We start from the raw sequence: 27,792 nt of genomic DNA on the forward strand, positions 1-27,792 counted from the left end.
AGCCAGAGCTGGATTGTGGCTAGGATATTTCATGTAGCACAATGTCCACCCCTGAATACAGTGGCAGGTAATATCTCCTAGAGATCCTAGCAACTCCTAGAATCCCAAAGGTGTTTTCTTTCCATTTCAACTTAATTGTGGATATTTATCACTTCTTCTCCCTTGGTATGAAACTGTCAGGTTTCTCAATAACATATGCTGAAAGTGGGAATGCATCTTCTTTTCAGGAAAAAGACAAATTTTAAGCCCAAATCTCTATTACATATAATGAACTATAGTAAAAATAAGCAGAGTCTCTTTCAAATAAAAACATTTATTGATAAAAGGTAATTAGCATACAAGTTTTAAAGAGAAACTTAAAAGAAATGTAATTTAGAAGGTCATCATCTCTTCTGACTCTGCGGTGTTTCTGTAATTCTCACAAATAGGTGCAGTGCTCTACATCAGTGTTTATGGTTTTACAGAGTAGAAAAAAGACTCCAAAAATACGCACATAAGTCACATTTGTCCCAGAGGTCAATCTATTTATATGTAAATCTGGAAATGTAGAATAAAATCACTATAAATTGACAAATAAGTGGAGGGGGAAAAGGTTTAGCCATAACCGTGATAGAATTTTTCTAACGAGAAGCTTCATCTGTAGTTTTAAAATAGCCAGACACCTGAAAGAACAAGAAAATGTTATCACAAAATAGAAAGTGAAGACTATACAAGCAACACAATGACCCTTTTGTTTTTGTTTTTGTTTTTTTAAGATTAATTTATTTGAGAGAGAGTACAGGAGGAGAGGCAGAGGGAAACAGAGAGGGAGTTTAGTTTTTTTAAGGTTTTTTATTTATTTATTTGACAGAGAGAGAGAGAGCAAGAGAGGGAACACAACCAGGGGGAGTGGAGAGGGAGAAGCAGGCTCCCCGCCGAGCAGGGAGCCCGATGTGGGACTCGATCCCAGGACCCTGGGATCATGACCTGAGCCAAAGGCAGACGCTTAACGGACTGAGCCACCCAGGTGCCCCTAGAGATCAGTTTCTGCAATTTATAAATGAAGAAACCAAGGCTTACAACCAACTTGTATGCAATTCTGTCTCATACTGAAGCAGGTACTGTGGTATTTTTTTTTTAATTTTATTTTATTATGTTATGTTAGTCACCATACGTTACATCATTAGTTTTTGATGTAGTGTTCCATGATTCATTGTTTGCATATAACACCCAGTGCTCCATTCAATACGTGCCCTCTTTAATACCCATCACCAGGCTAACCCATCCTCCCACCCCCTTCCCCTCTAGAACCCTCAGTTTGTTTTTCAGAGTCCATCATCTCTCATGGTTCGTCTCCCCTCCTATTTCCCTCCCTACATTTTTCCCTTCCTACTATCTTCTTTTTTTTTGTTTTTTTTTTTAACATATAATGTATTATTTGTTTCAGAGGTACAGGTCTGTGATTCATCAGTCTTACACAATTCACAGCGCTCACCATAGCACATACCCTCCCCAATGTCCATCACCCAGCCACTCCATCCCTCCCACCCACCACCACTCCAGCAACCCTCAGTTTGTTTCCTGAGATTAAGAATTCCTCATATCAGTGAGATCATATGATACATGTCTTTCTCTGATTGACTTATTTCGCTTAGCATAATACCCTCTAGTTCCATCCACGTTGTTGCAAATGGCAAGATTTCGGGGTTTTTGATGGCTGTGTAATATTCCATTGTAGTATTAACAACTGTTCTGTTTTAGTGTCTAATAGCCTAGGGCCTAAGTGTGAATAATAGTCAAGGGAACCCTTCATTAACATCTTTCTGTTTATTCTGTCTTATTTCTCATTGTAGGAGCTGTGAAGTGCATATGCCACATGGTAAATTGTATCTTCCTGTTAGAATAAGAAACATTATTTTAAAAAATCATCACATTTAAAAAGGAACTAATAATCAAAACCCTTTCACATGCACAATAAAGTGCAACAATGGTATACTTCCTCAGAATTCCATCCCTAGCTTGTGGAAGAATGGGAGTAGATTTTATTTTTTATTTTTTTATTTTTTAAAGATTTATTTATTTATTTGAGAGAGAGAGCAAGAGAGCACAAGCAGGGGGAGCAGCAGAGGGAGAGGGAGAGAAGCAGGCTCCCTGCTGAGCAGGGAGACAAACGCAGAACTCGATCCCAGGACCCTGGGATCATGACCTGAGCTGAAGGCAGACGCTTAACTAATTGAGCCACCCAGGAGCCCCTGGGAGTAGATTTTAATTATGATTCAGTTCCCTTTATTATTGAGCCAAACAAAAAGCTAATAGACTAGAATCACAATGTATTTTCTTGGAATATAGCATACCTGGTTTATTTTAATGGTAAATATTTATTTGATAGGAAAGCTAAGGTAATAAGAATAAGTCTAGGGGCAACTGGGGCACGTACTGCATGGAGCACTGGGTGTTATAGGCAAACAATGAATCATGGAACACTACATCAAAAACTAATGATGTACTATATGGTGACTAACATAATTTAAAAAAAAGAAAAAAATCATAAGTTGTCATTTCTTTTTTTTTTTTTTAAGTCCCAACATGGGGCTTGAACTCATGACCCTGAGATCAAGACCTGAGTTGAGATCAAGAGTCAGACACCTAACCAACTGAGTCACCCAGGTGCCCAAACTATTATTTCTTTTTAAAACTAGACGATGAAATACAAGAACCAAATCCAAATATTAATAGTGATGAATATCATCAGAACTGAGCACATGTTTCTATGAGAAAATAAAATCATTTTTCAAATAAATACTTTCAAAATCTCTTTATGACTGAGTTGTATAATTGGACAGATCCTGGGGATAAAGGAATAACTTACCTGTGTTCAGAGGAAACATTCAGCCTTTGAGGTAATTAGGAAAGGAGTTTCTCTGCTCTTCATAATCTGCAAATGCAGAAGCAAGAAGTTCTGATTGGAAAGAGAGAGGTCTAGGATTCTCATTCATGAAGAAAGTGTTTGGAAACCTCCCGAGATCAAGACCTCTTCCCTTAAAATATGCCTGAAGGGTTCTGAAAAACTGAAGAGAGAAAGAAAGTGTTCAATGCTATATGTAAATTAAACATAAAAAATACTCAGAGACAGATATTTTCCCCTCTCTTTTTCCCTCTGTGAATTGACTTAAGGGCTAATCTAGGCGACAGGAGGTGGAAAACCCAGAAATAGAAATACATATTTTTACTACTTCTCCTTCTTCCCCTCTGATGTGGGAATCAAAGGCAGAAGAAAAATTATTAAATTTCTTTACTACTTACAGGCCATTAACAAATCCTTGAACCAGGCAGAGTGACATTCCTCTAGGGACGCAGCTGCCTCGATGTTGATACTTTGCTAAGGGCAAAAGCAATCTTAGCCCAACCCCCAGGATTCTGTAAGTCTACTTTAATGTATAAAAATTCCTTTGAAACTTCCTTTATCTCTACCTCCGAAGATACATGTCAACAATCATCCCCCAAGTATATGACCCACCAATATACATCTGAAGGGTCTCATGACTCAGGTTTTATTAGACAGTAATAAATGACCTTTTCCCAACAATAGTTAGCCCCCTCAAGATCCTGGAAACCTTGCTTCCAAAGATCCTTAGAGACTTACCCTATCCTTAGTCCCCTCCCACCTTGAAAGTATATAATGGGCCACTCCTCACGACCCCAGTGCAGCTCTTTCTGCCCATGGGTCCTGTCCCTGTGCTTTAATAAAATCACTTTTTGCAGCAAAGGTATCTCAAGAATTCTTGTCTGTCGGCTTTGAACCCTAACATTCTTTCCTACATCACCCTCCACTGTTCTTTACCTGCCTTCTTTCTGACATTTCAACCCTAAACAAGATAATTTAGCATTCTTGGTGGAGATTGAGAGAGGAATATCAATTATTTAATAGCATCACAGTCAGAGGGTTTGTTGTAAACCACCTCTGAACCACTTAGGTCAGAGATTAAAATGAATTTCACAGTGATCAGAGCTCCATGCCTCCTCTCTGACTGAAGGTGAGATCCCAGGCATTGTCTTCTACACCAGAGCTTTTAGATGCAGTTTTGCAGCTTTCCTTTAGGAAATGGATACACAAAAGCTTGCAAAGGGCTACTTGGTTGTTTGAACCCTATATTGTTATATTTTACATCAGTTTCCATAAGGACATAGTATTTTGAAATAGTAATGTCAGCATGTTCATTGTATTTGGCATATTTTTAAAAGAATTTTTGCTGATGTTTTGAATTCTATTTCCTAGATAACTTTATGTTGAAAATAATGCCTGGGCGGGGCAGAAGGGGGTACTGGCTGGCTCAGTCAGTGGAAGGTGCAACTCTTGGTCTTGGGGTTGTGGGTTCAAGCCCCACATTGCATATAGAGATTACTTAAAAATAAATCTTAAAAAAAAAGCAAGGAAATAATGCCTGGTAAATTGATAAGAATGCAGGTCAATTTTCAGTCTTTGCAATTGAGCTTTGCATATGTTGGTCATATGAGAATCTGTTTTATTATCAGTCTGAACTGTGCAAAAATAATTTCCCTGCTATGCTCTTGATTTTGTGTATCTATGAGAAATCCAGTCTATAAAGTCAATGTGTATGTAAGATCATTTACAAATGTAATGTGTTGTATAACAAATCTAAATTTGTTTCTCCTTACAGAAACAGATGTAAATTGGCCAGAAGAACAATAGGATACCAGCCACAAGACTAGCAAAGCCCTTGACCAGTCCTGTTAAGGAATCTTCTTGGCACTTGGTAGCCTCCTCTCCACTGTGCTCTAGCAGAGGGCAGTCCAGAGACGTGCTAATTTCACCCTGTAGCCCAGCATGTCCCAGTGTATGCTCTTACCAGATCTCGGTTTCTGGGGTTGTTGAGTGACTTCCATTTCTCTTCATTTCTCAACGTGGCTCCATGCACAAGCCCAAATAGCACCAGGGCAACACACAACAGCAGGAATGCTTTGGGCATGGTGGAACGAAGCTGAGCAGAAGGAAGGATCAGGGAGATGTTGATGGTTAGAGAAGAAAGAAAGAGGAAAAAAAAAAAGAAGGAGGATGGGGAGGAAGAAGGTAAAAGAAGGGAGGGGAGGAGAGAAGGGAGGGCAAAAGTGGAAAAGAGAAAGAGGAAATATTTTTTTTTTTTTAAAGATTTTATTTATTTATTTGACAGAGAGAGACACAGCGAGAGAGGGAACACAAGCAGGGGGAGTGGGAGAGGGAGAAGCAGGCTTCTAGCTGAGCAGGGAGCCCGATGCGGGGCTCGATGCGGGGCTCGATCCCAGGACCCTGGGATCATGACCCGAGCCGAAGGCAGACGCTTAACGACTGAGCCACCCAGGCGCCCCAGAAACAGCAATTCTTAAAAAACAAAACCAAAAAAACCTTGAAGTACTTAAGTATTAAGACAGCACTCTTGATAAATGAAGAAAGACAAGGAGGAGGAGAAAAAAGAATAGAAAACATATACCCCAAACTGAGAAATACACTGTACACACGTGTCTGAGACAGACACACAACACACCAGCATAAGCATAGATTGTCTCCCACCCCAATGTGTGAAATGGAAATGAAACACACAGGAAAGGCTGATAAAGCTTACCAGGAGTTGGACTTTGGCTGGCCCTGGTTGGCTACCCTGTTTACAATCTGCAAGGCAATCCGTGGCTACTTGTAACCAGTGGACCGGCTGCAGGTGGGAGTCAATGACGTGAGCAGGGGGAGTGGAAAAATAATGATTCCATTTTCATCCATGGCACCAAAGATCCTTGAGAATCACATCTTTAAGCTTCCTCAGGGGTGATAGTGAACTTATTTGTCTTCTAAATACAGCAGCCACTCCTCTAACCTGTGAACATTTTATGTGGTTTTTATGAAACACACAAAGAACTTCTACACAGCAAAGTGGCTTTTTACTTTTTCACTCTTAAGAGAAGGGTATACACAGCAGCTGACAATATGATGATGATTACCTACCTAATAGAATGCTCCTTTGGAGATATCAGCTTTTCAAATTAACATCATTTTTTGAACAGGAAATTCTATTGCAAGGGATAAAATTGTTCTTTGTGACCTACACCTTGTATTTCTTCCGAGAATCTCAAAAAGCTTTACAGGTTTTAAATAGCAGCATGGTTTATCATAAACCCCCTTCAAAATAGAGCAAAAAGAGAGCATGTGTTTCTTGGAAAAAAGAAACGTTGCTATACCTATCACATCTCCTTGCTGCATAATATGCCATCCAAAGAAAATGGGTGGAGAAATGGGACTTGATTTATGAAATTGCTTCCAATGCAATAATTCAGAACAATTCAGGACAAGGTCTTTGTGAGAAGGCTAGTAATCTGGACCAGAAATTAGAATACCTGGCTATGGTCTGTCTTGCTGTATTGACCCTGGGCAAGTCACTATGACCTTCATTTGTTCATTCCTTTCTTTGTCAATGCAGCAAACTTTTTTTTTTTTAAGATTTATTTATTTATTTGAGGGAGAGAGAGAGTGTGTGAGGGTTAGGTTCCAGGCCACCACAATAAACTGAATATCACAAACAAGACAGTCAAATGAATTTTTTGGTTTTCCAGTGCATATGAAAGTTATGGTTGCACTATACTACAGTATATTAAGTGTGCAAGATCATTATGTCTAAAAAAATAATGTACATACCTTAATTTAAAAGTGCTTTATTGCTAAAAAACAAACAAAAACAAAACAAACAAACAAAAACAAAAACAAAACAGCTAACCATCACCTGAGCTTTCAGCAAGTCATCATGTTTTTGCTGGTGGAAGGTCTTGCCGTGATGTTGGTGGCTGCTGACTGATCAGGGTGGTGGTTGCTGGAGGTTGGGATAGCAGGGGCAGTTTCTTAAAATAAGATAAAAGTGAAGTTTATCACATCAGTTGACTCTTCCTTTCATGAACGATTTCTCTATAGTAAGCAATGCTATTTGATAGCATTTTACCCACTTCTCAAGTTTTATCATCAGATTGCAAATCAGTCCCATTTTCAGGTTCCACTTCTAATTCTAGTTCTCTTGCCATTTCCACCACATCTACAGTAATTTCCTCCACTAAAGTCTTGAACCCCCCAAAGTCATCCATGAGAGTTGGAATCAACTTCTTCCAAACCCCTGCAATTGTTGACATTTTAACCTCTTCCCATGAATCATGAATGTCCTTAATGGCATCTAGAATGGTGAGTCCTTTCCAAAAGGTTTTCCATTTATTTTGCCCAGATCCATCAGAGAAATCACTATCTATGGCAGCTATAGCCTTATGAAATGTATTTCCTTGACCCAAGGGCTGCAGAATGGAAGTTGTGTTTGTAGGCATGAAAACAACATTAATCTTATTGTACATCTCTATCAGAGGTCTTGGGAGACCAAGTACTTTGTCAATGAGCAGTAATATTTTGAAAGGAATCTTTTTTTCTGAGCAATAGGTCTCAACAGTGGGCTTAAAATATCCAGTAAGCCATGTTATAAACAGATGTGTTGTCATCAAGCTTTGTTGTTCCATTTATAGAGCACGGGCAGAGTAGATTTAGCATATTTTTAAAGGCCCTGGGATTTCCAGGATGGTCAATGAGCATTGGCTTCCATTTAAATTCACCAGCTGCATTAAACCCTAACAAGAGAGTTAGCCTGTCCTTTGAATCTTTGAAACCAGGCATTGACTTCTAGTATCTAGCTATGAAAGTCCCAGATGACATCTTCTTCTTATTGAACGCTGTTTTGTCTACATTGAAAATCTGTTGTTTAGTGTAGCACCTTCATTAATTATCTTTGCTGGATCTTCTGGACAGTTTGCAGTTTCTACAATAGTTCTTGCTGCTTTGCCTTGCAGTTTTATGTACTAGAGGTGTCTTCTTCCCTAAAACTTCATGACGTAACCTCTGCAAGCTTCAAATTTCTTATTCAGCTTCCTCACCTCTCTCAGCCTTCATAAAATTGAAGAGAATTAGGGTCTTGCTCTAGATTAGGCTTTGCCTTAAGGGAATGTTGTGGCTGGTTTGATCTTCTATCCAGACCACTAAAACTTTTTCCATATCAGTAAGACTATTTTGCTTTCTTATCATTTGTGTGTTCACTCAAGTAATAGTTTGTTTGCTTTTTACAGATTTTATTTATTCATTTGAGACACAGAGATACAGACAGAAAGAGAGAGCATGAGCAGGGGGAGAGGCAGGCTCCCTGCTGAGCCAGGAGCCCGATGTGGAGCTCAATCCCAGGACCCTGGGATCATGACCTGAGCTGAAGGCAGACACTTAATGACTGAGCCACCCAGGTGCCCCTGGAGTAATAGTTCTAATTTCCTTCAAGAACTTTTCTTTTGCCTTCACAACTTGGCTAACTGGCACAGGAAACCTAGCTTTTGGCCTATCTCAGCTTTCAACATGCCTTCTTCACTAAACTTAATCATTTTTAGCTTTTGATTTCTTTTTCTTCCTTCCTTCCTTCCTCCTTCCTTCCTCCCTTCGTTTCTTCCTTTCTCTCTGGAGAGATAGAGCAAGAGTGAGAGCAAGGGGAGGGGTACAAGGAGAGGGAGAGAGAGAATCTTAAGCAGGCTCCACACCCAGATCACTATAACAAATATAATAATAATGAAAAAGTTTGAAATATTGTGAGAATTACCAAAATGTGACTCAGAGACATGAAGTGAACAAACGTGTTGTTCACTTGAAAATAGTGCCAATAGACTTGCTAGGTGCAGGGTTGCCACACACCTTCAATTTATAAAAGACGAAGTATCTGCTAAGTGCAATAGAGTGACACTAAGTAAAACAAAGTATGCCTGCAGAGTTTCTCCATAGAGCCATGGACTAACCATAACACACACATTATCATCTTGTTCACTAAGACTGCAGTTTCCCTGACTGTTAAAAGAAATTATATATTTAAATAAAACAAGTGTTTTAAATTCTTTTAATTATTTATTAATTTTAAATTTGTTTTAAAGAGCAGAATGTATTGTTGATAAAGCTGTTGATGACATTTTCTTCAGAATGTATCAGCATGGCACTAAGTAGGTATTTTGCAAGTATTTGGTCAATGAATTCAATCAGGAGAGGAGAAAAAAAAAAAAAAACCCAGATAGTTTAGGTGCCCAAACCATTAGTTTCAGGTTTAAATGATCCTTTTTGGGCTCTTCATTAAGCAGAGCATTTGTGAAAGTAGCAGTTGGGATATTCTGGGCAAAAAGGCTCTTCACGTGCAGAGGCACCTGAATGAAGGTCTTTTTTTTTTTTTTTTTAAAGATTTTATTTATTTATTTGACAGAGACACAGCAAGAGAGGGAACACAAGCAGGGGGAGCGGGAGAGGGAGAAGCAGGCTTCCCGCTGAGCAGGGAGCCTGATGTAGGACTTGATCCTAGGACCCTGGGACCATGACCTGAGCCGAAGGCAGACGCCTAATGACTGAGCCACCCAGGCGCCCTGAATGAAGGTCTTGGCTGGCATTTCTCAATTAGAAATTGAGAAGAAAATAGAGTACTCAGCACAGGGCTACACACATAAAAGAAACCCAATAAATGTGCTGATTGAATTATAAACTTAATTAGATAAAGGTGAGGAAAGGATGCTAAATGAAGAGGTATTGTGAGAGGCAGAGAGAAGTTTTAAGAGATACAACCTCTTCAAGTCCTTCCTGTCTATTAGGCAGAAAAAGACAGAGCAGATGATAGCTATTTAGATGTATCGTGAACAGGGACAAGAATTTAATCTCCTTTTTCTTTTCCCTGCTCCAAATGAGGGAAAGGGAAAATTATTGTTTATTGACTGCTTCCTCAACAACGACCAGAACTTCAAAGCCAGTGGAAAGATGGCTCATATGATTAACAGAGTAAGCCAGGCAGCTCTCTGCTCATGGCAATCATGACGTTTTTCCTGGCAGCGGGCAGATTTCAGTTTGAAGGTAGAATAAAGAGAAGAGGGGAGATGAGGCATAGACCTCTTGCCAGGCACAGAACAGAAGCCAAGAGCTGTGGGTCAGGGGACCTGCAGTGACCATGATGCATGGGAGAGGAGAGGCTCACCCCTCATGTCCTGGGGCCACACAAAGTTTCCAGATGCTGTGAGACCTTGGAGAGGTGTGGGGAGGCCCAGAAACCACTGAAACTGGATTCCTTTCCTCTCCCATTCAGATGGGGGTGAGGAAACTGGTTTAAAAAAAAAAAAAATCCCTGACATTCTCGAACACCTCCACAATATGGTTAAACCTTTGTCCCTTTTGGCAATACTCATACCGCATAAAGTATCTCCGATTCTATGGAGTTCACCCTCAGAATTCTCTAGTCATTCACCATGCAGAAATCTCTTTAATTCTTTGTTGTCCTCTGTTTTGTTTTGAATGTTTTTAAAACATTGAAGGGGTATATTAAAGAAGAAAAAAAAGATCACATCCACCTCTAGTGGCTTCTTGATGCTTGTAAGATAAAGTCTAGGCTCTTGTGCATGACGTAAAGACCCTCAATATAACCCGATCGTACCCTTCCCACCATTTGACCTCTCCGGTGAACACCACCCATACGTCTACTTAGGTGCCTTTGCACTTGGCTGTTGCTTCTGCCTAGAAATCCCTTGCAAGCCCTCAGAACTTATCCCTGTCCTTGAAGACTCACCTCAAATGTCACTTCTTCTCGGAAAAAGAAACCATTTAGTCACTTCAACAGCTCTTACCTTATTGAATTAGAATGACTCCATTTGCTTCCACATGTCTTATTGTTCCCAAGGTGAGCTCCTTGAAGGAGGCACCATGTCCTTTTCATCACTGCTTCTTTAGGCTTTTTTTTTTTTAATCACTGGCATAATGCCTGGTATACAGTAGGCAAGCATATCACAAATATTTATGGAATTAATAATTCTTTAGGTAAAAGCTGAGCTTAGATTCTCATAATGCTCTTTTGGAATTTGAGCCTTGTTACATTTCTATCTTGTATTGTTAATCTAAAGATTTACATCCTGCTGGGGCACCTGGGTGGCTCAGTTGGTTAAGCGTCTGCCTTCGGCCCAGGTCGTGATCCCAGGGTCCTGGAATCAAGCCCCACATGAGGCTCCCCACTGAATGGGGAATCTGCTTCCTCTCCCCCTCCCCCTGCCCCTGCTCTGCTCTCTTGCTCACTCTCTCTCTAATAAATAATAAATAAAATCTTTAAAAGAAAGAGTTACATCCTGTCATATTTTAATAAAAAGAGAAGAGATAACTATAGGTGGCCAATAAGTATTTGTTGATTTGACTTGAATATTCAACGGACCCGTAAAGTGTAAATTACTATTCACTTTAGCTGTTGCAAAAAGAAAAAGAAAAAGGAAATGGGCAGAATGTGGCACTTTTATGACCACACACACCATTCTATTTAAGTTGTTCTGGAGTTGAGACCACAATCCGAGGAATATGGGCAGCCACCAGAAGCTCAAAGGAGAAAGGAACGGATTCTTCCCTAGAGTCTCCAGAGGAAGTGTAGTCCTGTCCACAACTTGATTTTGGTTCAGTGATACTGATTTCAGACTTCTTGCCTCCAGAACTGTGAGAGGATACATTTTTGATGTTTTAAGCCACCCACTTCTTGGCAATTTGTTGCAGTAGCCACAGGAAACGAATACAAGAGGTGTTGAAATGTCAGGCCAGTCATGAAGGAGGAAGCCCCAGAACTCTCTGTAACTGCTTTAGCTTCTACTGAATATAATGAACCACAGACAGACCAAGAAGCAGGCTTTAAATTCTCTATTCCCTTCTGAGAAAGGTGGAGCTTCTTGTCATCCAATCCACAATACAAAACGGATTTGGGTTGAAAGGTCTATTATGAACCTGAGGTTTTGTGAGTAAAACTATAATTAAATTAAAAAAAATTTTTTTTGATACAAAAGGGATGAGAAAAGTTTCCACCTTAGACTATTAAATTAGGTAAGACCCTAATCCACGAATCACATAATTTTGTAATGGACCACATATTTTAGTCCATTGATAAAATTATGTAAATATCTGGAAGAAACTCCATTCTTAAAATATTACCTAAATTTTCAGGCATATTTTTCATATGATAAAGGGAGTAGTTTCAGAGAAAGGAAAAAATTGACAATTCAGACTGGCATTTCTTTGGATGTTTTTGGGCATAATAGGCAAATGATTCTCTTCCTTGGTACTATTCATCAATTGTGAGCTCTGAAATAGAACCAGTGAGCTTTTATTCTATTTAAAAAAATTAACAAACTCCCCTCCCCAAACAAAACCAAAACAGCTCCCCCCCAAAAAACAATGCTTAGTTCCTAGTATTCTGAGAGCTCTTTCGTACTCTAGATGCATAAGATGTTATGCAATTATTTTATTTTTTAAAGATTTTATTTATTCATCTGAGACACAGAGATAGAGAGAGATAGAGAGCATGAGCAGGGGGAGAGGCAGAGGGAGAGGGAGAAGCAGGCTCCCTGATGAGCCAGGAGCCCGATGCCGGACTCGATCCCAGGACCCCAGGACCATGACCTGAGCCAAAGGCAGACAATCAACCATCTGAGCCACCCAGGTGCCCCATATCCAATTATTTTAAACAAAACTGAATAGCAGACCTTTACCTTCTCCCTTCAAAAGTACATTCGGTAAGTCTGGCCCTGGGAGAATCCACAAGAAATCTCGGCAGCAGAGATGATTTCCCCTTAATCCTCCAACAATAATGTGCTCCCAAGTGGCAGTGGGGACAATCTAAGTTTCTGCTAAAAATATTACCTGCTGACTTTTTAAAAAATTTTCACTTATAAAAATTGGGTTGAGGTTCTATGATTAAGTTATAGAAGTATTTTATATGCTCTGAAAACAAACCCATTGTCAGAAGTATGTTTCTGATATACTGGTTTGCCTGTATAATGATGTCTTTTGATGAGCAGAAGTCTTTAATTGTGATGAAGTATAATTTACCAAATTTTAAATCATGTTGTTTTTTTATTCTGTCTAAGCACCTTTGCTTACCATCATATCACAAAATATTCTCTTATATTTTCTTCTAGAAGTTTTACAGTTTAGTTTTTACATTTAGATTTATGATTCACCTCAGATTAGTTTTGTGTTTAATGTGAGGAAGGGTCCAGGTTTATTTTTTCCCCATGTGACTGTCCATTTATTCCAGGGCTATATGTTGAAAAGACTTTTTCCCCCATTGGAGTGTTTTGGCACCTTTGTCAAAATCAATTGACAATAAGAGTATTTCTTTTTGAACACTGTTCTATTCCATTGATGCACGTATTTATCCTTTTGCTAATACCAATCTGCCTTGATTAGTGTAGCTTTACAGTAAGTCTTGAAATCAAGTAGTGTCTTTTTCAAAATTGTTGTGACTGTTCAAAATTGTTTGTTTTTCCATGTAAATTTTAGAATCAGCTTGTAGATTAAACAAACAACAACAACAACAACAACCCAAAACCAAAAAATAACCCACTGGGATTTTGAATGAGATTGCATTTAGTCTACATATCATTTTGGAGAAAAATGACCTTAAAAATAGCAAGTCTTCCCATCAATGAAAATTATATTTCTCTTTATATTAGGGCTTTAAAATTTTCTCTAAAGCAGCATTTTGTAGCTGTTGGTGTAGAGGTCTCATACATATTTTAATTTATTCCTATGTATCTTATTTTTGTGATATATAAATGGCATTTTATAAAAATTATTTTATAATTGTTTGGTGTTTTAAAAATTTTTTTTTAAAGATTTTATCTTTTTAAGTGCTCTCTACATCCAACGTGGGGCTTAAACTCACAACCCCAAGATCAAGAGTTGCATGCTCTACTGACTAACCCATCCAGGCACCCCCGATGTTTTTAAAATATAAAATATTTTTTTGTAGGGGTGCCTGGGTGGCTCAGTTGGTTAAGCGACTGCCTTCGGCTCAGGTCATGATCCTGGAGTCCCGGGATCGAGTCCTGCATCGGGCTCCCTGCTCGGCAGGGAGTCTGCTTCTCCCTCTGACCCTCCCCCCTCTCATGCTCTCTCTATCTCATTCTCTCTCAAATGAATAAATAAAATCTTTAAAAAATATACATATATTTTTTTGTATATTGATCTTGTATTCTGTGATACATCAAATTATTAGTCCTAGTAGTTGATTTGTACATTCCTAAGGACTTTATATATATTTCTGGATTTGATTTGGTAGTATTTTGTTAAGGGCTGTCACATCTATGTTAACAGGGATGCTGGTCAGTGATTTCTTTGTCATGCTTTAGTATCAGGCTATGGTTGCCTCATAAAATGATTTGGAAAGTGGCCCCTTCTCTTTCATTTTCTGAAAGAGTTGCACAACATTGGTGTTACTCAAAGTTCAATAGAACTGAAAGTTCAATATAATTTACCATTGAAATAATCTAGTCCTGGAGCTTTCTTTGTGGGAAGTTTTAATTATTTTTGTCAGGTTTATTAATATGTAACTTATGTATCATTTTTAGTGAACAGTTCCATGAATTTTAACAAATGTTTATAGTTATGTAACCACCGTCACAATCAAGATTTAGAACATTTCCATCACTCCCCAGAATTCCCTCAAGCCCCTTTGGAGTCAGTCCCCTTATAATCACTCATCTGTTTTCTGTTTCTAGTTTTCCTTTTACTGACTGTCATAAAAGTGGAATCATATAGTATGGGATCTTTTACTTAGCGTGATGTGTTTGAGATTCATCAACATTATTTCATGTATCAGCTGTTCACTTACTCTTTTTTTGGCAAGTAATATTCCATTTTAATGGATGTGCCACAATTTTTCTACCCATGCACCAGTTGACAGATACCTTGGTTGCTTCCAGTCTGAGGAAATTATAACAAAGTTGCTATAAATATCTGCATACAGATCTTCACATGGACATAGGTTTTCATTTCTTTTGAGTAAACAGATAGGAATGGTATTGCTTGTTTATATGGTAAATGCATGTTTAACTTTATAAGAAATCACCAAATAGGGGTGCCTGAGTGGCTCAGATGGTTAAGCGTCTGCCTTCAGCTCAGGTCATGATCCCAGGGTCCTGAGATTGAGCCCCACATCGGGCTCCTTGCTCAGCAGGGAGCCTGCTTCTCCCTCTCCCTCTGCCTCTTGCCCCTGCTAGTGCTCTCTCTCTCTCTCTCTCAAATGAATAAATAAAATCTTAAAAAAAAAAATCACCAAATTGTTTTTCCAAAGTGACATAACATTTTGCATTCCCACCAGCAACGTATAAGAATGCTAGTTGTTTCAAATCTTCACTACCACTTGGTATTGTCAGTTGGTTTTTTTTTTTAAAGATTTTATTTATTTATTTGACAGAGAGACACAGCATGAGAGGGAACACAAGCAGGGGGAGTGGGAGAGGGAGAAGCAGGCTTTGCACAGAGCAGGGAGCCCGATATGGGGCTCGATCCCAGGACCCTAGGATCATGACCTGAGCTGAAGGCAGATGCTTAACGACTGAGCCACCCAGGCGCCCCGTCAGTTTTTTAAACTTCGTATTTTAGTTATTGTGATTATAATTTGCATTTTTCCCATGACTGTGTTGAGCATCTTTTCATGTGCTTACTTTGCCATCTATGTATCTTCCCTGTGAAGTCTGCTTAAATATTTTGCTAAGTTTAAATTGGTTTGTCTTCTTATTGTTGCATTTTAAGAGTTCTTTATGTATTTTGGATACAAGTTCTTTATCAGGTATGTGTTTGCTTTTTCCCACTTGTGAATTGTCTTTTCATTTTCTTAACATGGTATTTTGAAGAACAGAAATTATTATTATTGGAGCACCTGGGTGGCTCAGTTGGTTAAGCATCTGCCTTCAGCTCAGGTCTTGATCCCAGGATCCTGGGATGGAGCCCTGTGTTGATGCTCCCTGCTCAGTGGAGAGCCTGATTCTCCCTCTCCCTCTGCTGCTCCCCCATCTTGTGTGCTCTCTGTCAAATAAATAAATAGAATCTTTAAAAAAAGAAATTATTATTATTATTATTATAAGAGAGAGAGAAAGGGGCAGTAGGGAAGAGAGGGGAGAGAGAGAATCTTGAGTACGTGGGGCTTGATCTCACAACCCTGAGATCATGACCTGAGCCAAAATCAAAAGTAGGACACTTAACTGACCAAGCCACCCAGGTGGCCCAAAGTTGTTATTTTTGATGAAATCCAACTTATCAATTTTTTCTTTATGGTTTGCACTTTTAAAATATTTTAAAATTTCTATTTTAATTTGTCCACTGGTATTTAGCTGTACCTCTTTGTATTATTATTTTAGTGGTTTTTTTGAGATTATAACATATAATTTTATACATAGGATAGCCACAGATAATAATCCTTTAGAATTAGCTAGGGGTAACTGAAAAAAGAAAAACTTTTTTCAATTATTTCTATTTTTTTACAACTAAATATATTTTTTAAATTTTATTTAAATTCCAGTTAGTTAACATACAATGTAATATTAGTTTCAGGTGTACAATATAGTGATTCAACACTTCCATACAACACCCAGTGCTATAGCAAGTGTCCTCCTTAACTCCCATCACCTATTTCACCCATTCTTCCACCCACCACCCCTTCTGGTAACTGTCACTTTGTTCTCTACAATTAAAAGTCTGTTTCTTGGTTTGCCTCCCTCTCTCTCTTTTTTCCACTTTGCTAATTTGTTTTGTTTCTTAAATTCCACATATGAGTGAAATCATATGGTATTTGTCTTTCTCTGACTGACTTATTTCACTTAGCATTACACTCTCTAGCTCCAAACATGTTGCAAATGGCAAGAGTTCATTCTTTTTCATGGCTGAGTAATATTCCATTATATATATAAAAAATATATAAACACATAATATATATAAATTATTCAGAAATAAATTTAAAAATAATTTTTGAAAGTTTTTCTAAATATACTAATCTACTAGTGAATATTTGGATCATAATTAATTTTTCTCTATTATGTAAAACTCCAACGTATACCAAAGTAAAGAGAACAGAATAATGCAATTCCATGTACTTATCACTCAGCTTCAACACTTATCAACACATAGGCGATTGCAACATAATTGGTTTTGTTAAATTAGGCTTTTGAAGTATCTTGGGTCATTGTTACTATCGTTCATTCAAAAAGTATTTAACAAATTTCTACCCTGTGAAATACGCATTGCTAAGTGTGGGAATACAAAGAGGTGGCACATGGAAAGAGACACAATCCCTGCCAGCTAGGAGCAGAAAATCTATTTGGAGAAATAGAACCAAATTTAACCGTGTTCAAAACTGAGCTCTGCCATTCCTGTGGGCAAATTTTTTAACCTTTCTGCACCTCAATTTCCTTATCTGTGAAGTAATCTCACTTTACAGTGTTGTCATAAAAATTAGATATGATACATCTAAAGGGCCCAGCACAGCACCTGACATGTAGGTGTTAAATAAATATCACTAGTAAGAACTGCACATGAAAAGCACACAGACGTAATGTGATGACCTTCATAGGGTATGGAACTAGGACAGTAAGAGCTGGAAGTAGGGACAAATACATTATTCCTGACTGTGGCAGTTGATAGATTTTTGTGAAGAAAATTTTGACAACCAAGTTGTGGGAAGGAAGTTCTTAAGCAAAGGCAGAAAAGTAGCAACAGGGAGGAGAGACTCACAGAAGATGGGAGTGGCCCAGTTTGCTTGTGTGGCAGACTGCTTGTTGCTTCCTTTTATCCCTTTTGCTATGGACTGAATTGTTTCCCCCAAATTCATATGTTGAAGCCTTAACCCCCAATTGATTTTGGACTGCCCAGCCTCCATATCTCTGAGAAATAAATTTCTATTGTTTAAGCCACCTGGTCTGTTGTACTTGGTTATGGTAGCCAAACAGATTAATACATGTTTCTTCTTAGACGTTGTTTGGGGAGGCAACACTGTTGGCTTAAAACTTGTTTCCACGGCCTCCCTTGTATTTCTTAGTGGCCTTGTGATATCATTCTGGCCAGTGAGCTGCAGACAGAAGTCCCTGAGGTAGGAAAGGGTCAAGAGAGGGAGAATCTTTTCCAAATAAAAGCAGAGCTCCTTTTGTTCCTTCCCCCTCTTTCCTCCTCAAATGGAAATATCATGCAGCCGCCATTTTGTTAAGAAAGCCACATGGTAAGGATGGAGAACTAATGGGCTAGAAGGAGTTCTAGTTCTTGATGACATCAGGGAGACTAATCCTGAACTTTTACTTGAAGAATTGATTATTTTAGCAACTGTTTGTCAGGTTTTCTGTTTCTTGCAAACTGATCCTAACTCAAATAGTTTGAGTGGGGAGGAGATGGGTATCTTTGGAAAATGGTAGAAGGACTGGAAATGTTGGTTGTTCGAGCTGTCAAAAGAAGGAGTTCGGACTGTATCTTATAGAACATGAGGGAAAACTAAAGGTTTTGGAAAAGAGAGTGATAATACTAATTTGCTGTTTTAAAAAAGATCAATGGTAAAATAATGCGCAGAAGTAAAGTGGGTGAGACAAGGGAAGAGATCATTTACGAAGCTGCTGTAAAATGTGGAATGCTAGTAATGAAGGTCTAAACTAGGGTGGGAGCCAGAAAGGAGGGCACCAATATAAGGGTGACCCTAAAGTGCTGGACTGTTAAGGGCTTAGCAACTGACTGCATGTGGTAAGCAAAGGAGAAATTATTGCATGCAGTAAGCATGAAATTGTTGGGGCGCCTGGATGGCTCAGTCATTAAGCATCTGCCTTCGGCTCAGGTCATGATCCCAGGGTCCTGGGATTGAGCCCCACGGGCTTCCTGCTCAGCGGGGAGTCGACTTCTCCCTCTCGCACTCCCCCTGCTTGTGTTCCCTCTCTAGCTGTCTCTCTTTCTGTCAAATAAATAAATAAAATCTTAAAAAAAAAAAAGATTGTCAAAATAAGTGGACTTTCAGTTTGTGTAATTGGGAGGATTTAATAGAAATTTGGAAATGAAAAGGAATTGCTAATTGGGGAGGGAAAGAAACTGTTAGTTGAAATTTCAACAGTGAGTTGAAATTGATTTGTCTCATTTAGAGAAAACTAGAGATTGGAGAGCTAGGAAGAAAGCACCTATCATTTCTCAAGCACCTACTATGTGCATTTGGTCCATTATCTCACTTTGTCCTCATGCCAGGTATGTAAGATAATATTACTAGCCATAATTTAGGGATGAGGATTTAGTCTCAGGGAGGCTAAATATACTACCATTGACTCAGAGATACTTAGATATAGAGCTGGGGTGGGGGGCAAGTCTGTCTGACTTGGTGAATCATCCACCAAAAATATAACGTTCGAGTCATAGAGTTAGATGAAATCTCTAAGGAAAAGTAGAGAAAGAGTACCAAAGAAGACTGGGGACAGATCACTGGAAACTTTTTTTTTCAAGGCAAGAGGAATAACTACTAAGGTCAGGAAAGATTTTGACGGAGAGTAGGACGTGAACAAATATTATTATTATTATTATTTTTGTTTGTTTGTTTGTTTTTTATTTTTTAACAGAGAGAGAGACAGCGAGAAAGGGAACACAAGCAGGGAGGATGGGAGAGGGAGAAGCAGGCTTCCCGCCAAGCAGGGAGCCCGATGTGGGACTCGATCCCAGGACCCTGGGATCATGACCTGAGCCGAAGGCAGATGCTTAACGACTGAGCCACCCAGGCGCCCAACAAATATTATTATCATTGCACGTCTTCAGTGTAAAGAACTCTAATTCTTAGATAATCTGTTAGATAATACGGCTAATTGTTTAATTTCTCTGATACTAGGTCCTTTCTTGTAACGTGGGGACAATAATCTTTCCTCTAAGGGTTTTTAACGGGGAGTGAAATGAGAAGCTGAATGTGAATATGTCTGGCATGGATTCTGGTATAATGGTACTCAATGAATATCTGCTAAAAGGATAAATTGTAGGTGACAAGGCAGTCTGTCTGGAATGTTTTTAGTAAAAGAAATTGCTTATTTTCTCTATTTTCCTATAATTTTTTTCTTTTCTTTTAAAGCTGAATTACACACACATACACACACACACGCACCTATATTTATATATATATATTTTTAAGTAGGCTCCATGCCTAGCATGGAACCCAATGCAGGGCTTGAACTCACAACCCTGAGATAAAGACCTGAGCTGAGATCAAGAGTTGGATGCTTAACTGACTGAGTCACCCAGGCACCCAATAGCATATATTTCTGATTAAGGATTCCAATTAGTTGTATTCTGGCACCTAAAGAACTTACTGCATTGGGGTGCCTGGGTGGCTCAGTCAGTCAAGCATCTGCCTCCGGCTCAGGTCATGATCCCAGCGTCCTGGAATCAAGCCCCAAATGGGGCTCCCTCCTCTGCAGGGAGCCCGCTTCTCCCTCCCCCTGCTCTTGTGCTCTTGCTCACTCCCCCCTCAAATAAAATCTTTTTAAAAAAACCTCACTGCATTATAGTCTCATTGTAACAGTGGGCTTCTTTTTTTAAAAAAGTTAATTTAAAACTGAATGTTATTGCAACAAGATGAAGAAAGAACAAAATGGAGATTCAAAAACCCACTCCCCCATTCCCTCCTTTGTAGTTATGGTACCTAAAATCTTAGGGATAATGAAAATTAAGATAGGCCACTGGCTGGCAGCATCTTAAATTTTAATTGTGTTAATGATATCCTTCACATCATGGGACTCAGGCATGGTCCCATGTCAAATCTAACACAAAAAGAAGCTTGCCTACCACATCTAATTAGTTGCTAAGCCTTAAAAAGTCCACCACTTTAGGGTCATTATTACAGTGGTACCCTCCTTTCTGGCTCCCACCCTAGTTTAGACCACTATTAATAGCATTCCAAATTTTTAAACTTTTAAAAATATATATATATTTTTTATTAAGTGATCTCTACACCCAACATGGGGCTTGAACTCACAACCCCGATATCAAGAGCGCATGCTCTACCGACTGAGCCAGCCAGGTGCCTCACTAGCATTCCAAATTTTATAGTGGCTTCATAAATGATCTCCTTCTCCTTGTCTCATTCACTCCCCTTCTATCCTGCACATTATAATACCATTAATCCTTTTTTTAAAACAAAGATCTTTTTTTTATTGTTACGTTAGTCACCATACAGTACTTCATTAGTTTTTGATGTAGCGTTCCATGATTCATTGTTTGTGTATAACACCCAGTGCTCCACGCAGTATGTGCCATAAACTTCAGTATTAGAAGAGCACCTCAATGCTGGCTGCGCCAGTTTCTTTCCTGCCTACCCTACCCAACAGAGCACAACTGGAGGATTATATATATGTCATGACATTTAAATTGCCCTACTCAATTCATCTGGTCATTAATGTTCGCAAGAGTAATGCCAGGAGTGAGGGAGGCATTATTTCTATACCTTGTTAAGGCTATTGACACAACAATGCTTCATGAATATTTTCATATTTCTGCATGATTTGGTTTCCTGAGCAAAGGAAACTAACATGCTATAAAGATAATGTCTCCTTTTCCCAGAAACATCTACTCTTCAATGCTCTAGTTCCTCTTGCCTCCTATTCGGTGGAGCCACACGTTTACATTTAATGGGAAGATAAAACCTGGAGCCATCTGTTTACATTCCAAAGAATTATAAAACATTTGGGAGCAAAGTCTTCTCTTCTTCTCTCAGGAAGTGAAGAGGGCAGCGTGTAGCTTATATAGACTCCGAGATTCATAATTTCAGGGTTCCTTTCCCATGGTTCAAAACAAAGAAAAAACCCCTTTTGCACATGCAGGGTTAAACTGGCTTTCCTCACATTGCCCTGAGGGAGAAAAAATGGGGCAAGGGGAACCAATGTATACACTGTTTTATGTAATAATAATCTGTTCCTGATCCAGAAATCTTATTTTTGCTTTCAGGATAATATAAATAAATATAGATATTAAAACTTTTCAAAGACAACCCCGAAGGGTTACAAAATATATTCTAAATGAAGTTTCTCCAAAGGGGGTTGGGTGCATTCTAAGTGGTGTGCAAGACAACATATTAGGATGTGTGAGGAAAAAGTAATTCATTTTCATGCTTTTAATCTAACAGATTCATACATGAACACTTCACACATGGATTGATAACAATGCCCTCACACACTCAGCCTTTATCAGAGCTGATCACACAATGTGTGTGGGATACAATCTGGGAGAATTCCATGGCATGTAGGAAGATGACGGCACAATAACAGTTGTTTCATTTGTTCACTTTAAGCATTTTGTAACATTGCAGGATATGTGAGCCAGTTAAAGGATTCATGGGTTATGTTATCAAATATTTATTATAGCATCTAGTTTTAACTATCACAAATAAGGAGTTTAAAAATACTCCTTATAAGAAACTACAACTTATGGGAATGCAAGCTGGTGCAGCCACTCTGAAAAACAGTATGGAGTTTCCTCAAAAAGTTGAAAATAAAGCTACTCTATGACCCAGCAATTGCACTACTGGGTATTTACCCCAAAGATACAAATGTAGTGATCCAAAGGGGCACATGCACCCCAATGTTTATAGCAGCAATGTCTACAATAGCCAAACTATGGAAAGAGCCTAGATGTTCATCAACAGATGAATGGATAAAGAAGATATGGTATATATACACAATGGAATATTATACAGCCATCAAAAATGAAATCTTGCCATTTGCAACAACATGGATGGAACTAGAGGGTATTATGCTAAGCAAAATAAGTCAATTAGAGAAGACAAGTATCATATGATCTCACTGATATGAGGAATTTGAGAAACAAGACAGAGGATCATAGGGGAAGGGAGGGAAAAATGAAACAAGATGAAACCAGAGAGGGAGACAAACCATAAGAGACTCTTAATCTCAGGAAACAAACTGAGGGTTGCTGGAGTGGAGGGGGGATGGGAGGGATGGGGTGGCTGGGTGATGGACATTGGGAAGGGTAGGTACTATGGTGAGCACTGTGAATTGTAAGACTGATGAATCACAGACCCGTACCTCTGAAACAAATAATACATTACATGTTAATAAAAAAAATTAAAAATTTTTTTAAATTTAAAAAAAAGAAACTACAACTTAGAACAAAAAGTTGAAAATAATACCAGTAATGTGAGACAGACCAACAAAAGAAAATATCAGTGCTAACACGCCTACCCTCTTAACAGGCTCATTAGGAATTAAACACAATAATTTAATAAGATGTGACAAGAAGTTACTCCTTTCTATGAAAGACACCAAATACTCAAAGCAATCTTGAGAAAGAAGAACAAAGCTGGAGTTACCACGCACCTGGATTTCAAACTATACTATAAAGCTATAGTAATCAAAATAGTATGGTACTGGCACAAAAACAAACACATAGATTAACATAATAGAATAGAGAGCCCAGAAATAACCCATGCTTATATGGTCAGTTAATCTATGACAAAGAGGGACAAGGATATGCAATGGGGAAAACCAGACAGCTACATGTAAAAGAATGAAACTGGACCACTTTCTTGCACCATATACAAAAATAAGCTCAAATGAACTAAAGACTTAAGACCTGAAAACCATAAAATTCCTAGAAGAGAACAGAGACAGTAAGCTCTTTGACATCATTCTTAAAAATATTTTCTTAGAACAAGACAGAGGATCATAGGGGAAGGGAGGGAAAAATGAAACAAGACGAAACCAGAGAGGAAGACAAACAATAAGAGACTCTTAATCTCAGGAAACAAACTGAGGGTTGCTGGAGTGGAGTGGGGTGGGAGGGATGGGGTGGCTGGGTGATGGATATTGGGGAGGGTGTGTACTATGGTGAGCGCTATGAATTGTGTAAGACTGATGAATCACAGACCTGTACCCCTGAAACAAATACATTATATGTTAATAAAAAATAATTAAATAAAATTAAAAAAATGAAGAGATCTTCAAATAAAAAAAATACTTTCTTAGATCTGTCTCCTCAGGCAAGGACCACAAAAGCAAAAATAAACAAATGGAACTACATCAAACTGAAAAGCTTTGGCACAGTGAAGTAAACTATCAACAAAATGAAAAGGCAACCTACCGAATGGGAACAGATACTCACCAATGATTTATTCAATAAGGAGTTAACATCCAAAATACTTAAAGACCTCATACAATTCATTATCAAAAACCAAACAATTCGTGGGGCGCCTGGGTGGCTCAGTCAGTTGAGCATCCGACTCTCGCTTTCAGCTCAGGTCATGATTTCAGGGTCATAAGACTATGCCCTGCATCAGGCTCTATGCCCAGTGGGGCATCTACATCTCTCCCTCCCCCTCTGCCCCTCTCCCTGCTCGTGAGTTTCTCTCGCTCTCTAAAATAAATAAATAAGTCTTTTTAAAAAATCCAACTAAAAAATGGGCAGAGGACTTGAATAGACATTTTTCCAAAGCAGACATACAGATGGCCAACAGGTACATGAGAAGATGGTCAACATCATTAACCATCAGGAGAATGCAAATTAAAACCACAGTGAGATATCACCTCACACCTGTCAGAATGGTTATTACCAAAAACACAAGAAATAACAAGTGTTGGTAAGGATTTGGAGTAAAGGGAACCCTTATGCACTGTTGGTGGGAATGTAAATTGGTTCAACCATTATGTAAACACAGTATGGAGGTTCTTTAAAAAATTATAAATAGAACTACAATATGATCCAGCAATGCCACTTCTAGATATCCAAAGAAAACAAAGACACAAATTCGAAAAGCCATATGCACCCCTATGTTCATTACAGTATTATGTACAATAGCCAGGTTATGAAGCAGCCTGAATGTCCATTGATAGACAAATGGATAAAGGAGATGTGATATACACACATGCATGGAAACTTTTTTGTTCAGCCTGTGTTAGTATGAACATCCTTACAGAACTACTTGATACTGAAGGATAAGCTGGTTTACATATATGAATATTCAAATGAGCAAAGAGCTCTACAAAACCAGATGCAATCATTTAGATAGTATACTATGATTTAAGCACACTTAGAAAGTTTATAAAACTTAACTCTTATTCTGAACATAGTCAAGAGAAGCAAATCAACTAGCAGTATTTCTAAAAGCTCAATTTGATTTTATAGAATTTTGAGTTAGTATCATTACTCTTTACCCATACCCAATATAAAATTATCTATTAAGTATAGTAAAATGCTCCTATTTATTTGATAATCTATTTTTCCTTAATCTTAGGGTCATGAGTTCAAGCCTCACGTTGGGTTCCACACTGGGCATGGAGCCTACTTTTTAAAAAGTAAATAAAAATAAAAAACAAGAAAGAACAAAACCATCTCTAAACTAATCAAAATCTCTCACACACACAAATGTGTGTGTGTGTGTGTGTGTGTGTGTGTGTGTGTGTGTGTGTGCATGTGAAGTAACCCAGGGATGGGAGACTGCTCTCCTTTTTTTTTTTTTTAATATTTTATTTATTTTGACAGAAAGAGAGACAGTGAGAGAGGGAACAGAAGCAGGGGGAGTGGGAGAGGGAGAAGCAGGCTTCCGGCAGAGCAGGGAGCCCGATGCGGGGCTTGATCCCAGGACCCTGGGACCATGACCTGAGCCGAAGGCAGACGCCCAACGACTGAGCCACCCAGGCGCCCCAGCTCTCCTCTCTTTTAAAATTCAATCAGGGGCACCTGGGTTGCTCAATCGGTTAGCATCGGACTCAGTTTTGGCTCAGGTCAGATGATGATCACAGGGTCCTGAGATAAAGCCCGGTGTTGGGGCTCTGCTTGAAGTCTGCTTGAAGATTCTCTCCCTCTGCCCCTCCCCCACTCACCCTGGAGGTGCTTTCTCTCTTGCAAAACATAAATTTTTTAAAAAAATATTCAATCAGGGCGCCTGGGTGGCTCAGTCAGTTAAGCATCTGACTCTTGAGTTCAGCTCAGGTCATGATCTCAGGGTCATGAGATCAAGCCCCAAGTCAGGCTCTGTGCTCAACAGGGAGTCTGCTTGAGACTCTTTCACCCTTTCCATCTAAAATAAATAGCACAGGCACGCATGCTCTCTCTAAATCTTTTTTTTTTTTTTAATTTATTTTTCAGAGAGAGAGAGAGCACAAGCAGGGGCAGTGGCAGGCAGAGAGAGAACCAGGCTCCCCAACTGAGCAAGGAGCCTCATGTGGGACTCGATCCCAGGACCCTGGGATCATGACCTAAGCTGAAGGCAGATTCTTAACCGACTGAGCCACCCAGGCGTCCCTTTAAAATAGATCTTAAAAAAAAGTTCAAAGAATTGAGGGGCTTTTCTTTCATTGAAACATTTTATCAGCTCCTTCAATTAGAACTATGAAAGAAAACATTACTTAAGTATAGCAATTATGAAAAAGACTTTAGTTCTGTGATACCCATGCTAGGCAGACTTCTAAAATGACCCCAAGATTCTCACCCACTAGTGTACCCATCTTGTATCATCCATGCCCTTTTGAGTGTGGATGGAATTGTGAGTATGACTGGAACATGATTATGTTATCTTTTTTTTTTTTTTTAAAGATTTTATTTATTTGACAGAGAGAGACACAGCGAGAGAGGGAACACAAGCAGGGGGAGTGGGAGAGGGAGAAGCAGGCTTCCCGCCGAGCAGGGAGCCTGATGTGGGGCTCGACCCCAGGACCCTAGGATCATGACCTGAGCCGAAGGCAGACGCTTAACGACTGAGCCACCCAGTGCCCCACATGATTATGTTATCTTATATGGCAAATAGGATTCTGCAGATGTAATTAAGGTTGGCCTCTAGTTAATCAAAAGGGAGGCAGCTCTTTCTGCCCATGGGTTTTGTCCCCGTGCTTTAATAAAACCACCTTTTTTTTGCACCAAAACAAAAACAAAAACAAAACAACCCACACGCACAAAAATAAAAACAAAAGGGAAATTACCTGAGTGGATCTGGGCTACTCACATGAGCCCTCTAAATCTGGGTCTAAAAAAAAGAATACAAAAAAATTCTGGGTCAGAGAGGAAATTTAAGATTCAAAATGTGAAAGTAATTCTTTTTATCTTGAAGGAGCAAGCTGCCATTTTGTGGAAGGCTACATAACAGGGAGACTCGGGAGCTCAGAAAACAGTCCCCTGTCAACAGCTAGCAAGAAGAGAGGAACCTTAGCCCCTAACAACCTGAATGTCTATGACAGTAGTCCAGGCTGATACCTTGATTTTAGAAATGTGATTCTGAGCAGAAAACCCAGTTGGTCTATGCTCAGACTTCCGACCTACAAAAACTGTGAGCAAATAAATAGGTGTTGTTTAAAGCTGTTAAATTTTTAATTTGCTATGCAGCAATGATATATATATAATGGAAAGGGAGTGAAGATGAAGTGGGAATTAAAAAAATTGATAAAAACTAGTGGGAATGATCTATGAGGCTTTCATTTTGTATACTCCAGTGGCCTCCATATTGAAGTGTTTTCAGGATAATCTTTTAAGTATCGAAGGAAACTATTAAAAATTCTAGCTGTATATTTCTCATTTTTAAAAATTTACTTCTCGGGTATATTCAGTAATAACATATACAATGTTAATACATGCAGATGATTTGTAAATGTTGATATATTTAGAGATGCTTGTTAAAATAATTTAGAATACATTTCTCATCAGTGTAAGAAGACACTTGTCCCTCAAAAGATGTCCTGCCCCCCTTTTACTTTCACCCATTCTTAATGAAGTTTAGATCTATACTAAATTATCAAGTTATGCAGTGTCTCTTTTGGCATCATGTAATCCTAAGGACAATCTTTCTGGATGGTTCTGGGAGCTCTAGCAAATTAATTTTATTGACTAAAGAAAAGTTTGAGAATTACTATTTGAGGCAGTTGTCAAACAGAATCCATTTCTTCCCTGCTGATCAAATTTAGTAGTTCTAGGGCGACCTAGGTATCTTTTTACAAACT

General features: G+C 38.8%; 1 protein-coding gene across 2 annotated transcripts; it reads right to left on the reverse strand.

Moving 5' to 3' along the window:
• Positions 1 to 297: 297 nt before the first annotated feature.
• C4H2orf66 (chromosome 4 C2orf66 homolog) lies at positions 298 to 27,066 on the reverse strand. Of its 2 annotated transcripts, none has more exons than XM_078069988.1 (6): positions 26,782 to 27,066; positions 6,744 to 6,858; positions 5,598 to 5,684; positions 4,848 to 4,979; positions 2,849 to 3,047; positions 298 to 662 (listed from the first exon to the last, which is right to left on the reverse strand). In XM_078069988.1, the coding sequence occupies exons 4-5, from the start codon at positions 4,965 to 4,967 to the stop codon at positions 2,868 to 2,870; spliced, it is 300 nt and encodes a 99-aa protein (XP_077926114.1). In that variant the 5' UTR covers positions 4,968 to 4,979; positions 5,598 to 5,684; positions 6,744 to 6,858; positions 26,782 to 27,066; the 3' UTR covers positions 298 to 662; positions 2,849 to 2,867. The 2 variants fall into 2 exon arrangements, with proteins under 2 accessions (XP_077926114.1, XP_035963829.2); XM_036107936.2 differs by having other exon boundaries at positions 5,598 to 5,843.
• Between the last annotated feature and the right edge of the window lie 726 nt (positions 27,067 to 27,792).

This window comes from Halichoerus grypus, chromosome 4 (genome assembly GCF_964656455.1).
Source record: "Halichoerus grypus chromosome 4, mHalGry1.hap1.1, whole genome shotgun sequence".
Lineage (NCBI taxonomy): Eukaryota > Metazoa > Chordata > Mammalia > Carnivora > Phocidae > Halichoerus > Halichoerus grypus.

Coding starts and splice junctions, on each gene's coding strand:
- C4H2orf66 (XM_078069988.1), bottom strand. CDS start 4,967: ATGCCCAAAGCATTCCTGCTGTTGTGTGTTGCCCTGGTGCTATTTGGG. Junction 3,048..4,847: donor ACCCCAGAAACCGAGATCTG/GTAAGAGCATAC, acceptor TTCTCTCTTCAG/TTTTTCAGAACCCTTCAGGC.